The 15,129-nt window shown below is 25.2% G+C and overlaps 2 protein-coding genes across 3 annotated transcripts in view; one reads left to right on the forward strand and one right to left on the reverse strand.

The window, feature by feature from the left end:
- LOC114119225 (head-specific guanylate cyclase) overlaps positions 1–15,129 on the forward strand; it is a 243,658-nt gene that overhangs the window by 87,063 nt on the left and 141,466 nt on the right. The gene's annotated exons all lie outside the window — the stretch shown is intronic.
- LOC114119226 (maltase 2-like) lies at positions 3,601–8,943 on the reverse strand. Its single transcript, XM_050202564.1, has 10 exons — positions 8,733–8,943; positions 7,505–7,654; positions 7,198–7,377; positions 6,970–7,124; positions 5,181–5,306; positions 4,895–5,112; positions 4,631–4,823; positions 4,038–4,465; positions 3,838–3,981; positions 3,601–3,713 (listed from the first exon to the last, which is right to left on the reverse strand). The coding sequence occupies exons 1-10, from the start codon at positions 8,935–8,937 to the stop codon at positions 3,641–3,643; spliced, it is 1,872 nt and encodes a 623-aa protein (XP_050058521.1). The 5' UTR covers positions 8,938–8,943; the 3' UTR covers positions 3,601–3,640.

The raw sequence follows: 15,129 nt of genomic DNA on the forward strand, positions 1-15,129 counted from the left end.
TATTTTTTTTAGCTACTAGGAGCACGGATAAACTATTAGATCATATTACATACTTTACTTAATGTTGTACCAGTTTTAGTTCATTATTTTGTGTAACTTCATAATGTAAGTACGTGATAATCTTACTATGATGAAAGACACATAATATGATTTATGAATAGAAGTAGAAGTGATGGGACACTGTCCTAATTTTACCCTTAATGGTACGTAAACTGTATAATAATATATATTACGTTTTCAACATTTCCCACTAACTATAAGTTTCATCAATTTTTCATCTTAAAGTTTATGGACTAAAACTTTTGTAAATCATTAGTGCTATCATTTAAAAACTTGATTCATTACTCTAAATTTAAAAGTGGATCTAAGTGTTCTTAATTGATACAAAAATAACTGTGTAGCTATAGTATTTGTATTTTATTGTTGTTATTAAATGGACATTATTTTTTATTAGATTTGTTCTAATTTATTAAAAAAAAATCATTGCTGATACAGTAATTTCGTAAGATTGTTATACGATTGTTCCGTGACACGTTATTATATCCGATAAATAATATCCGGTGATTTGTCGATAATCAGTTTTCTGGTTTACGTGTTGTACATAACACATTAACACCTATGCGGTTTTATTAACTTTTTTAACATTTTATTTATCACAATAAAATATGCCATTCACATTGTTTAGAGTTTATAAGGCAAATAAGGCTATAACGGCGTTTTCCACCGTGTTTCAAACGCTGCGTATTCCGCGGCGTTTTCCGTTGAATTGAAAATGCGTTGGTTTATTAAATCGGAGTAGCTATACACGACGAACGTAATACGCCGCGTTTTTATTACGTCGGTGTTCGCCCGCCAAAACGCAAGCCGACCAGCGTTTTCTACCGCAGCGTATTACGTCCATCGTGTATAGCTACTCTGATATAAACCAACGCATTTTCAATTCAACGAAAAACGTCACGGAAAACGACGCGGAATACGCAGCGTTCGAAACGCGGCGGAAAACGCCGTGTATAGCATCGGCCTAACTTTTATTATTCAATGGGTATTTACCTAACAAACATCAAAAATACGATAAAAAAATTGTATGATGTTGAACGGAGTATAAGAAATTTTCTAATAAAAGACGATATCATGCTACAACTACAGACAGTGAATCATTTATAAATTATTTTGAATTAAACGTAATTAAACTGTAAAAATGTCTATAACATATGATAATTATTATTTATTATATAATATAAATCATGTGGTTATTTTTGCTATAATAATATTTCATTTTTTAATAAAGACTTAAAACGATCCATTTCAGAATACCACGTTAGTAGACTCGACTTCAAATTTAATTTATTCAAAAAAAAAAATCAATAGATTTAATACAAGAAATGAATCATTATTATTATTCACCAATTATTATTGTTCAAGTTGAAGATAAAAAGATGGTTAATTCTATGAAAAAAACTGCTTAAAATAAATAAAATAGTCCAAGAAATCAGTGAAAATCTCGAAAATGTGTCTGTTTTGGTAATAAGACAAATGCCTACTACTAAAGCTCTGTTTAGCATATTTCAAACAACATAAGTAATAAAAAAAATCCACAAATTAATCCTAGCTTAGATATAAATTTATTTAATTTGACTCAAAAAAATTAATTAATTTTGCTTATGATAATGAGAATAATGAAAATAAAATTTTAATATTATTAACTCGATGAAATTTAATTAATCTTCAAAAAACTCACAATAATTGGCTTGGCGATCAACTTTTAATTCAGTTTTTGAAATGTAGGTAACTATCAAGAACTAATTCGTCTATGTTCTGTGTGAACTCGATTTGTGGGGTTGCATAATGTATAACATTGTAGGGGTCCATCATATGCATTATATGGCTGGAGAGAATTTACAGTCGACTTGAATAATATTTTTGGTACCTATAATAATAATAATATTATTAATTGAAAGTTTTAAGATCAAGTTATGGAATTATATTGTGGTAATAGTAGTATAAGTAAAACAACCGTTTTATTATTGAGATACTCGACCAAATAAACTGAACGAATATATGTTTTAATTTTTAACAGATCCTGGCATATTCTGCTGCTATTCCCTATTATTCATAAATATATAGGTTTTTATTATGAATAGGTACATCCCTATTTATACTATCAATAACAAATAACAAATTTAAAAATTAAATCTATTTATGTACCTTTTACATTTAATAAATTAAGAAATGTCATATTGTCCTTAATTTATTAAAAATATTATTTATGTATAACATTACACAGCATTTGACTTTTGGTATACCAATAACGTAATACAATATGACCAACTTGTCTTACACATATAATGTATTGTATGTGTATACAATTTTAAATTAAAATACAAGCATTTACCCGCTAACTTCTTGGAAACTATTATTCTAATAAAATCAAAAGATCGCTATCTAACCATAAAATTAGAGACAAAGTTATAAAACGTTCCGCCTAAGTTAAAACACAATTTTCGAATTTGGCTTCTAAAATGTTTCAGGGAATATTTCTGTGTTTGGTCTAATGCTGACTTATTTCTAACACGTTGTTATTATTCATAGGTATACATAATGTTTTTTTTTAAATTTAAGTAGGTTATAAGTTATTACAAATTTTTCTGTGTACAAAAATAATGGTCATGATTTACGATAATTTAATATTATATGTCTATTATGTATATTCCATAATCAATGAGTTCAATAGAAATAAAATATTATAACACAAATTAGTTTGTTAATTTATTATTGTATTAATATCGTTAAGGTGCACCGTATTTGGTCGTGGATCGTGGTAGCTGACCAGGTTAATATGATCTCATTGCACATAATATAATATGTTTATTATTGTAATGTCGAGAAGTGACACGAGTGTCATATTAAAGAGATCGATGTGTTATGTTATTGGATGCTATAATATGACAAGAACAAATCCTTCACTAAAAAATTGTAATTAATGTGATGGTTGCAGTGACTTGTCACGAAATTTTGTGTGTGAGTAAAAAAATTTTTTTTTAGTGAATGTCTCAAATATACACTAGATTTATATTATAAAAAGGGGTTCATAACTTATTTCTAGTATATATCGTACGCACAACTTCTACGTGCATTTTGTTTTATTAATTATGACCGTTTGATGAAAATCATGGACTTATTTTTAAGTAATTCCTATGTTCGAAAAATTTAATAAATGTTTATATTAAGCAATCTTGTATTCACTTTTTATTATATAATAATATGTAGTGGTTGGATTACCGCTTTACATATATTTTTTTAAAACGTACAACTGCGTTATAGTTATATTTTTAATGTTTATGAAGCGTCTAAAGATTCATTTTGCAATGATTTAATTGTACGAGTTGATTGGTCCACAGCAGTTTCAAGTGAAAAAGTATAAGTACTGTAGCGCACCGCTTACGCTCGTGACTATCAACCACCACTTTGGGACACAAACCACATTAAAATATATATGAACCTAACTTATCCTATGACACCTATATTATTTTATATATAAATAATTATAAGTTTTGTAAAAACAAATTATAAACGCGTAGGGTTTAGACAAAATATTATCGATTAGTTTCATTATTATTGTTTATTCACTAAAAATCATAAGTTAATAAAATATTGACTCCAAAACAAGTGCTGCCGATGGTCTCAAAGTGAATGATTTAGCACTAACAATATCTCTGTAAATTGAATAAATAATTAATTAGATTTTATAATAACTTTTAAAGTTATTTTCATTATTTATTTAATATATATATATATATATATATTATATTTGTTAAATAAAATATAATTTTTACTGACCCATTACTTTGTTCAGCATACAAACTAGAAATTTTCACAATCATTTTAGGAGATAATGACTTCTTGAATTTTTTGAGATTAATATTTTCCATTTCTGATCCAAGATTGATGACAATAAAGTAAGTTTTGAAAAAATTGATACTTCTAAAAATTTAAATAATTATAATATGTTAGGATTATTCTAATTTCAATATTTTTACCTCGAAAAAGCAAATACGTATTCTGATATTTCATAAAGTTCTACATTCCCCGTACGGAATACTTCTAACTCTCTAAGATTTGCAATTTCTTTGAATATCTTTAAGTGACTACGTCTAGCGGCCATTTCAGATTCGACATTCAAAGTTACATAATTTGGATTAACAGGCAGCCATGTCTTTGTTTTATTGGAGAATCCAGCCTGGGGCGAGGAATCCCATTGAAAAGGTGTACGACCTGTTTCACGGTCGTAATTGCGATATTTATCTAAACGCTGATCATTTCTCAAATAAGTATTTGTCATTCCCAATTCATCACCCATATAAACAACAGGTGTTCCTGTTGGTAATAGCAATTGTATCATGTGCATACCATCTATTAATTCCAATCCATATCTAGATGTTGCCCGTTGTGCATCGTGGTTTCCAATCTAAACCATAATAAAATTTTAAAAAATATTTTTTTATTATTATTAATTAATTAAAATTCCTAAACAAATTAAATTTCTTATAAAACGAATCATAATATGCACGGTGTACATAGTGACTTGTCTAGGTATATCTATAAAAGTATATTGTATATTATTTTTACATACAATCCAACTTAACCATGCTCCAGTTGGTAAATTTGAAAACAGTTCTGTTAGCCTATCAACATATTCTTTTGCAGGCAAATGCTTTGGTGAAAAAAAACACGAATTTAGTGGGAAATGGGCCCCAGGGTTTGTCTCATTTCCATAAAATTTCTTCGAATATTTAAACTTCAAATAGGTTTCAATGGCCATAAATCTGTGAATTGTTTAAACCAATCTAAATTATCATCACTTAGAATTCTAAACAATAAATTTGATAATTTATACCTTGTTTTGCCATCCTTCTTCTTGTACTCGTCTAATAAATATCTCCAGTCATTTACTTCATAAAAACATTCATCTAATCCCTGCGTATAATCAATTATTTCTAGTGTTCCATCATTTAAAATTGGCGAATCTAAAAAATCTTGCCTCTCGTATATGTATGGAACTGCATCCATTCGAAATCCATCAACACCTTTATCTAACCAGAAGCGTAACACATCCTTTTATAAAATAACCAATCGTTTGATTAAAACGTTTTTTTATTTTTTTCTTATCAGCTCTTACGTACTTTTATGTCTTTGCGAACTAATGGATTCCAAAAATTCAAATCTGGTTGCTGAGTAAAGAATTGATGCAAATAATACTGCTGGCGTATTTCATTCCACTCCCACATAGTGTTTCCAAATACTGCCATCTAAGTAGTGTATTTACAAAAAAAAATGATAAAATATTATATCTAAAACCATTTATTTTGCTTTTATTAAAGAATTTGTAATTTTAATCTTAATAACTCATATGTACACCAATAATGTAGAGATTCATACTTTTTTTAACTTATAGTATGACATTACATTTATAAAAAAAAAAAACGTGGTCAAGTGGGAACTGCTTTGCTGTACGGTAGATCACAATTGTTTACGTATTAAATTTGAATTCAATGATAAGTATACGAAAAACGATTATGAATAGAGATGATTTATCAGCCTAGTATATCGTATATAATATATAAAGTATATTACATTTTAAATTCCATGGCGAAAAAGGTGGTTTATGATTTAATGACCTTAATACCCCAAAATTAAAACATGTACAGAAAATGTCAATTTAAATGTATGTTTGAAGTTTCTAATAATTTTTAACTACCTATAACAAAAACCTAAAACTATCTGATAGTAAATCATTATTTTACGAGTGAATTTTGGATTTCATAAAAATTTAAACAAGGATCAAATTTGATATAATTGGCCACCGTTCAAGTTCTTTTATACTAATTGTAAGCCAAACATATGGAAAATCTAGTATAACATATTCAATTCTTAGCTACTCATACAAATTTTTTATTAATTTTAACTACAAAATAATTTACAAATCTTCATGATTTTAACCAATTTTTGTCGATATTTGAACTTCACACGCTAATAAAAAAAAAATTAATAAGACTAACTCATAATGCCTATAAATAGCATTAAAATAAGCGAAATTTTTTAAAAAATCAAATCATTTAAAGAAAATGTCGGTATACATAATTGGTGAAATTTACAAGTAAACATCTGTGATTTATATTTTTTAAATAATAACAAATATTTAAAAATTGTTAAAGGATAAATCGTTATCGTTATGCAATTTTGTAAAAATTTAAAATTCAAACGCACACAATTTTTCCTATGACGCTTCGTGTGTCCTCTATAGCTATTTGAAAGAAAACTTATAAAAAACTTATTGTTGAATTTGTAACTTAATATATAAATACTACCAATTTTATGAATTTTCAACTACAAAATTACTTGTAAATTTTCACGATTTTGACATATTTCGTAAAAATTTAATCTTTAAACGCTTATACAAAAAAATTGTGATTTTAGATTTTTTTTTTTTAACTACAATAAGAAAAATTCATAAGAAATCTTGTATTAAATTTTCAAGTTTTTTTGGTCATCCGAAATTTTTTTATCGACCCATCAAAAAAAATGTTAAGAAAAATCGAGTTGTCTATAAATAGCTCAAAAAAATCAAAATATTTTAAAATGTAATTGTTTATATAGGTAACACTAATATCAATCTTAGGTAAAAATTTCAAGTATTTACGGTGATTAGTTTTCGAGTAAAAATCATATAAAAAAATATTTGATAACTTTGTTGGCGCACAAAATTCCCGTTTTTCCATCACTTTTTTTTTTGTTTTTCTCGATTTTTTTGAAAAGTATTGGAAAATGACCTCTATAATGCAAAAAGGATATTCACTTTGCAGACACAAAAAAAAAACATTGTAAAATAAATACATTCATTACTCTGTACAGAATCTAAAAAATACTCTTAGGATTAGTATTCAATTATTAGTTTTCTATAAATTTACACACCCAATTATTTGGAACTTGTCTAGTTCCATTTACATATTTTGCATCGACCCACACGTAATAATCTGTATACGGTTCTTCCCTTTGTACAGATTTAATAAACCATTCATGTTTATCACTTGTATGGTTTGGTACTATATCTAGTATAATTTTAATTCCTGTAAAATTCAAATTTATTAGTAAACATGATTTTCTATTTAATACTACAATACAAATTAAAATTATATAAACCATTTTCGTGAAGTTTATTTTTTAACTCCTCAAAGTCTTCCATTGTGCCCATAATTTCATCGATTCCTCTGTAATCTGTTATGTCGTAACCCATATCAACTCCTGGTGAAGGGTATATTGGAGTTAACCAGACAGCACATACTCCTAAGTACTTAAGGTAGGGAATTTTTTCAATAATTCCTAAAATAATTAATTTAAATGACAATTAAGACAAACTGTAAAATGTATACTGCTGTATATCCAAATATATATATAATAATATAATGGTAAAGAAACAGACAATAAATTGTTGAAAATCTTGTATTACCACGTAAGTCTCCCATGCCAGTGCCAGTCGAATCCTTGAAAGATCTAGGGCATATTTCATAAATAAGGCATGTCTGCCACCAATCTAATTTTTTTTTATTTTTCTTGTTAAAAATATCTTCTAAGTTTTCTTTTATGAATTTTGTTTTTCCTGAAAAGTTTTGAATACCTTACAGGACATTTTAAATGAACAATATAGCTATTATAAACATTAATAATGGTTGAAAATATGTGATCTTTATATTGTTAATGGAATGATTAATGTATTAGTTGTAAAGTAAAATGTTTAGTGTGTTGAATAATTTAGAAAAATAAAATTTAAACTGTTATCTCTTTTTAAAATATATTTTAAGAATTAACAAAAAATATGAGAAACACTAAAAAAAGGTAATATATCTGACTTAATCGATTTTTTTTTTTAATTCGTAAAGATTAATTTAAGTTTTTTAAAAATATTCATACTAACATTTTTTAGACATGATATTGCTTAAAAAATATTTAGTTCCATTTTAAATTGTTTATAAAACTTTTATCGAATTTTTTAGTGTTATTTTAATACAATTTGGTACCATTTTTTTTTAGCATTTCAAGTGTATACTTTTATGTGATTAATTTTCTTTAATTACCTACCTACTTTATTTTTACAATATTCTATTATCTAAGAATTAAAAATGAATTAAACGGTTTATTTAGGGTTTTTTTTATAGAAATCTGAATATATTGAAAACTCATACATAGGTATACTTTTTTTCTGTCGTAGACATTTGAAAATTTAAACTTAACAAAATTAGATATTAAAAATACAAATTTTTCCCACGATTTATGTTATTTTATTTAAATAAAAAAAAAAAGGTATAATTTATAAATACAATAATTTATAATATAATGTACTTAACGGTTTTAATGAAAATTAGTTCAAATTTGATGATAGTAAAAAATTAATTACTTATAATATTGAAAATATTATTAGAAATAGAATCTAACACGTTATTTCCGTTCAAAAATATAGTTTTACACATTTAGAAATTTAATCAATCTATTACAGTGACCTATAATATAATGATGAAGTACATTTAAAATCGTATAATACATAGCAGGGTAGTCTTTATTATTATCATTATTATTATATTGTTATTATTCAATGTTACTTTCAGTAGCATTAGGATTTGAGATGATTAATTATAAACGTGTATATTATTTAAATAAGAATTATACAAAAATTGATTTACTTTTAGTTCTGTTATTTTTATCTTTATATTCAAGATTAGTCTCTTCTTTAAAGGTATTATTAACGATACTTTTCAATTCCAGTTCAATATTTGATTTTTCTTCACGGTGAAGGTCAATTAATTCCTTATTTCCAGCTTCAACACCAAGTATCATAAAACACAGAAATATTAAAAATGACATTTTTGCAATGTCTTGAAAAATCATTTTGAACACCATTTTGAGCACTGTTGTAAGAAAATATGTGGATTGTCATTTAAATAGCAATCATATAGATAAAATGTAATAATATAATATTATATTATATAACATTTATTACATACTTTAATCATGTTATAGTATCTATTATTTGATTAGAATATAATAGTCACTTTATGTATAACACTAAAATTACATATTCCTTTAACTGTTGTATTTTTATCATTTAATCCTCAATGTCTAGGAATATAGTTAATCACGTGTTCTATGCATTTTAAAATTATATAATAATATTTTAGATTCTGAACGAAGTGATAAATGTATTGATTTTACAATGATGTGTGTTTTTTGTGTCTGTGTACAGCATCACTAGTCGAAATAATGCTTCAATTTCAAACTTTTGGGGTGGTTTCCAATAGAAAAGTGAATATCCTTGGTGCATTATACAGGTCAAAAGTAAACATTTTCCAACAGTTTTCAAAAAAATCGAGAAAAACAAAAAAAAAGTGATGGAAAAACGGTAATTTTTACTCAAAACCAGTTATTGAGTAAATCGATTTTTTTATATGGTTGTAATTCAAAAACTAATCACTGTAAATACTTAAAATTTTCACCAAATTTTAATGTTAGTGTTACCTATATACAGTAAAATTTTTTGACCCAATAAAAATACTTGAAAATTTAATATAAAAGTTCTCATAAATTACTTTATTAGTGATTTAAAAATTATAAGAATATATAGACACACTTTTTTTTATTAGCATTCTAAGTTCAAATATTGACAAAAATTCGTCAAAATCATGAATACTTGCAAATTATTTTGTAGGTATAATTCATAAAAATTTTGCATGAGTAGCTAAGAGTTGGAAATTTAAAACAAGATTTTTCATAAGTTAAGCTTACATTAATTATAAAAGAACTTAAATTTTGGTGTATTCAGGCTATTAAAACATAAACCACCTTTTTCACCAACCCCTGAAAATTATATCCTAGGCTGCCAAATCATCTTCATTCAGAATCATTTTTCGTATACAATGATAACTATCGTTGGATTTAAATTTAACACTCCTATAATATATAAAGTGATCCACACTGTACCTAATGTACAGCAGAGCGGTACCCACTTACCCGCTTTTTTATGCCTGATAATTTTTTCTTAAATCCTTATACATGCTAATTGTTTTATTATCTATTATATGGACTTATTTATTTTATACTATTTAGTTTTTGTCATAATCATTGAAGCTCGTCTGGAGGAGCGACCGCTGTTTCTAATTTTTATTGGATGGATATTTAAGTATACGTATTTAAGTAACCTAATCTATAAGTATATACTAGAATCACTAAATTACTATTAGGTTTATAAATAAAATAATAATAAGCAACAAATTTATCAAACTGTTAAGTACCTTGCTTAATATTAATAAGTTTCAAATCAGTATGTTATTATTATCTATGTGACAATGTGTCTAACCCAAAAATTATTGTATTATGTTCTATACTCGTGGTATTACCTTAAAAGCCGTACGGCCTAATAATAATGTATATAAAATTAATACGTCTAAATTATGAATACTGATGATTAAATAATATATATTATAATACGTACACATCTTTTTTGTATGTTTGATAAAATATTGGGTGGATGGGTGGGTAGACTAAAATGTTTGTTCCTTGTGTTAAACTAGCTCACCTCGTCACTAAATTCACCTTATACATACTTTTTTATTTAAAAATGCTTATTAGGTATAAACGTATGCATTAAATATCAGGGATTGTTTATATTGTACTTCACTAGGGGTGACCAAACTTTTTTTTGGTCACGATCTACTAAAAATATACTTCACCTTTGAGGATCGACTTCCATAGAAATTTATTTTTATAATTGAATTACTATAATTATTAAGAAACATAAAGGGCGCGTAGTCTAAAAATAAATTTTAACATGATCGACTTTGAAATTTTATTCTCGATCGACTGTTTAGCCGCCCCTGTACTACACTGTTTGTTAAATATTTACATTGGAATTGTATTCCTTAAAGTAAAGATTATTATTATTATCACACATACCTAATTAATAAAAAAAAAAATCATATAATATAATGTATAATATACCTATTTACGTAATTCTGCAAAAACTAGAATGAAAATAACCGAAACAATCATTTTTATTATGAAAAATGAATTACCAATATTATTTTAAAATGTGTAGTTTCTTACTTTTCTAAGTTATACAAGTTTTAATAATAAATTATTTGCTTAGGTTAGGTTAGGTTAACCTATCTATTAATTTATATTCTAATTTAAAATCATAATATCAGTTAAAAAAATTGATGCATTAATATTGAAGCTAAAAGTAAAATACAAAATTTGCTATATTACTACAACTAACCGTTAAAGCTAAAATTACAGAACCAAAAATATAAAATGTTTAAAATGATGGATTATAATCATCGAGTTTCTTTCAGAATCCTTTTAGCAGCAGCTTTATGAAATTTTATTCCGAACATTACAATCTGTAGTCTATTTTATTCCAATGGTGAAAAATGGTATACAATAAGCGTGAATAGTTCATTTAAGAATTAAGATCTATTGTCAAGTGAATGGCGAATAATTTCGTTTGTTTTCTGTTTATTATAACTTTCTTTGCATAGTTGCATTAACCAATTATTGTATAAATATTCAATTAAATTATCAAAAATTAATCAACTAGACATTGAGGAAGTTAATCATGATTTTAAAAGAATCAACAGCAGTCCAAACATTAAAAACATTTCTACATAATTTATTCGTTAATATTATTAAATTAAGAGAATTCCACACCATTCGAGTTAAAGTCCATCTAATATACCTATTATTAAACATATATATTGTGTCTGTATTTAATGATTTATTCTATAAAATATGTTAGTGCTTTAATAAAAACATAGTTTTACATTAAAAAATAAAAAAATAAAAATAAAAGTGTATAAAATCAAAATGATAGATAATTCAAATGTTTCGATTTCAAATAATGATAATTTACAATAAGTTTGTACAAAACAAACTGAAAGTTTTTTATACTAAATATTAAGCTATAGCTACCTTAAAATTAACTTAGGTAAGAAAAACTAAAAGGCAAAATCCGTATTTGGTCGGATAAACACGAACAATATCCGAAACCGAACTTTGCCAAAACTTTGCTCATTGGCTTATACGTTTTGGTAAAAGTGTACGTCCGTCTTAAACACTTGATGCCGAAATACCGGACTATAATAGGTAATAGTAGACACTAACAAGGGTAATAAAACAAAGTGCTCAGAGCAACTTGAAATACTTTGTGAAGTTAATGTTCAAAGTGGAATTAATTTTAAATTAAAATGGGTTCATTATTTTATTTGACAAATTAATTTGATCATTGAAAAATTGTTGCCTAATGCTATAAAATCTTTTTCATTTTTTACAAAATCACAACACGGTAGTTTTAATATCGAACCAAAAGCTGTTTAATATAAAAACAAAATAATGAACTACATTTATTTTGCATAGTCTAGGTAGGTAGATACATCTGAGCCTACAATCCAAACATCATTAAACAAATTATTTTTATCTTTATATTTCTAATATCTGATTATCAGATATTTTAAAACTTAAGGTAAATACATCAAATAGAAGATATTTAATTTTGGAACGTTAACTTATTAAATAAATTGTAACTTAAATTATGAAGAAACAAAACTTATTTTAGCCTAAAAAATTATATTAGACATTTTTACTTGAAGCTAATATTTTATTTTAAGTCAATGTACCTATAGTATACTATAAAAAAATCACATTTCATTTTTATAATATTGAATATATGATATAAATAGCTTTAAATAAACAAAATGGTATTTTTTAAATTCTCATAAAACTTGTATTTATGACCTACTTTAAACAAGTGGTGTATATATTGTAAAATTAAATTGTATTTTTCTTTATCGAAACATTTATAGTTGGCTGTAAACATTTTATTCGATTTTAATAGCTAAAGATAAAAGTTGTATATCATTTTTATGTAGTAAATTCATTAACTAATAAAACTTATCTTGACGTTGGATAAAATTAAAAGATGCCTTAAAAAATATCGTATACTTCAATACTTAAATTTTGGAATCGAAAAATACATATTTTGATAACTTTCATAAAAAAAAAAAAATACTATTATAAAAGTTATATTCTATTAATAATAAGTATGTTGAATTTATCAAAATTATTTTGACATAGTACATTTGTAAATTTACTTTACAGTTTTAAAATAACCAATTATTTTGTATGACTTTATATTTATTGTTATCTATAGATTAGGATTATAATACAAATTGGGTTTTTGTACAATTATAATAATCGACGAGTGATTAAAAAATATGACTAATGATTAAATAATATCGTTTTGTTTTATATTTGTCTCACCTTTTTATATAATATAATAACAATAATTCTTAAAAAATAAAATGGATATGAAACACTCTATAAACAAAAAATTAATTTTTTATAGAAATTTATCAATTTAACCGTTAATTTGTAAATGCATTGGTAATATTGTTTGGTAAATATTTATTAAAACCAAATTAAGATCACAGTATGCAATAGTAACTCAAAAAATGCTTAATTTTGTATCAAGAAAAAAAAATTTTTTCTAGAGATTAATAATTATCCCCTTATGCCATCTCATTTTACAGTTATCATAATTTAATAGTATTTTTACATAAAACTGAATATATATGTATTATTTATTATTTATATATATATTATATTATATATGTATATATTTTATCACAGATCCTATTTTTAACTCTGAAAATATATAAACTATTATAATAAATTCTAATAAAAACCATGTTTTTATATAATATACGTATCTTTATTAAGGCAGGAATAAAACTTCATAATTATAATTCTAAATAATATAATATGCAAATTCATTCAAATTTGAGGTACACATCATTCACATGGATTCTAATGTGTCTGTGGTAACTGTAAAATAACACACGGATTAATTATTATTAAAACGTAAAACTGTCTGATTTAGGTTTGGCGTGATAAACTCAATAATGTACACATAAAATATTATCATTATAGTTTATAATTTAATAATATTATAAACAATTAGAAGATTCGTATCTATAGTATAATAATCTTAAGACAATACGGCTAGCTTTAATATTATTTCCCATTATACTTGCAGTATATATAGTCATTATGATGTGTTTAATTGCGTTTTATACGCACCGTTTCTAACTATCATAAAGCGAAAATTCCCACTTTAATGGGCAAGGGTACGATTTACTGTGTTATGAACTAAAGCTTAACCGAGTGTGGAGTTGTTTAGTTAACTTATCAGCTTTAGACTTCATGTAGTGTATATCTGCATGTTCATGATGGATTAGATTACAATTGGATTGTATATGCAGGTGTAATGTTTGATTTACAAAATAACGTTTATCACAATAAACTAGCTATTCGATTGAATTTAGACTTAAATAATAATAGTTAAGTAATAACATAAGCTGGATTCATAATATTAAAGGCAAAAATACTACAAATTATGTATATTATGTATTACCAACATTTCAAAAATATTTTATGTACGATTACAAATTTTATAAATATTAACTATATATGTGTACTGTTTATTTTGAATATGAAATTTAATTTATGTTGATTGAATTTGTATGATAGTAAATTATTAACCAGTATAGTTTATTTTCACATAAACTTTTACAGTATAAATAAAAGCTTTAACTTAGAAATAATATCTAACATGAAAAATAAATGTAAATAAATACAATCGGACTATGGATGGATACAAAAAAACCCTCAAAAACGAGCTAGGTTTTAAATGTTATGTCAACATGGAAAAAGGAAGAAGTCAAATTTAAAAAAAAATATTATAGAACACATAACTATAATAATGATACATATATCTGTAGTGGCAAGGGACAGTAGACACAGTATATGTATCAGTTCTCACGTGTTCAGTTGATGTTATAATACTATAATAGTTTCGTCCTAAATTTATAGATTTTAAAAGTAAAAACAAAAACAAAATGAGTATAGTGGCCCAAATAATATTTTAAATAGATATTTTCATGAATGTCGAGGCGATCGAGTTTGCAACCATGTGACTGGGAAATCTCGTTGAAACGCGCAGCAGGTGCCCGCATTGACAATCTGACCGGT

The sequence above is a fragment of the Aphis gossypii genome, chromosome 3 (genome assembly GCF_020184175.1).
Source record: "Aphis gossypii isolate Hap1 chromosome 3, ASM2018417v2, whole genome shotgun sequence".
NCBI classification, from domain to species: Eukaryota; Metazoa; Arthropoda; class Insecta; order Hemiptera; family Aphididae; genus Aphis; species Aphis gossypii.

Excerpts from the sequence above, each read along its gene's own strand:
- LOC114119226 (XM_050202564.1), bottom strand. The coding sequence starts at position 8,937 with ATGATTTTTCAAGACATTGCAAAAATGTCATTTTTAATATTTCTGTGT. Across the intron at positions 7,378-7,504 it reads TGGCATGGGAGACTTACGTG|GAATTATTGAAAAAATTCCC; the intron begins GTAATACAAGAT and ends TAATTATTTTAG. Across the intron at positions 7,125-7,197 it reads AAATAAACTTCACGAAAATG|GAATTAAAATTATACTAGAT; the intron begins GTTTATATAATT and ends TGAATTTTACAG.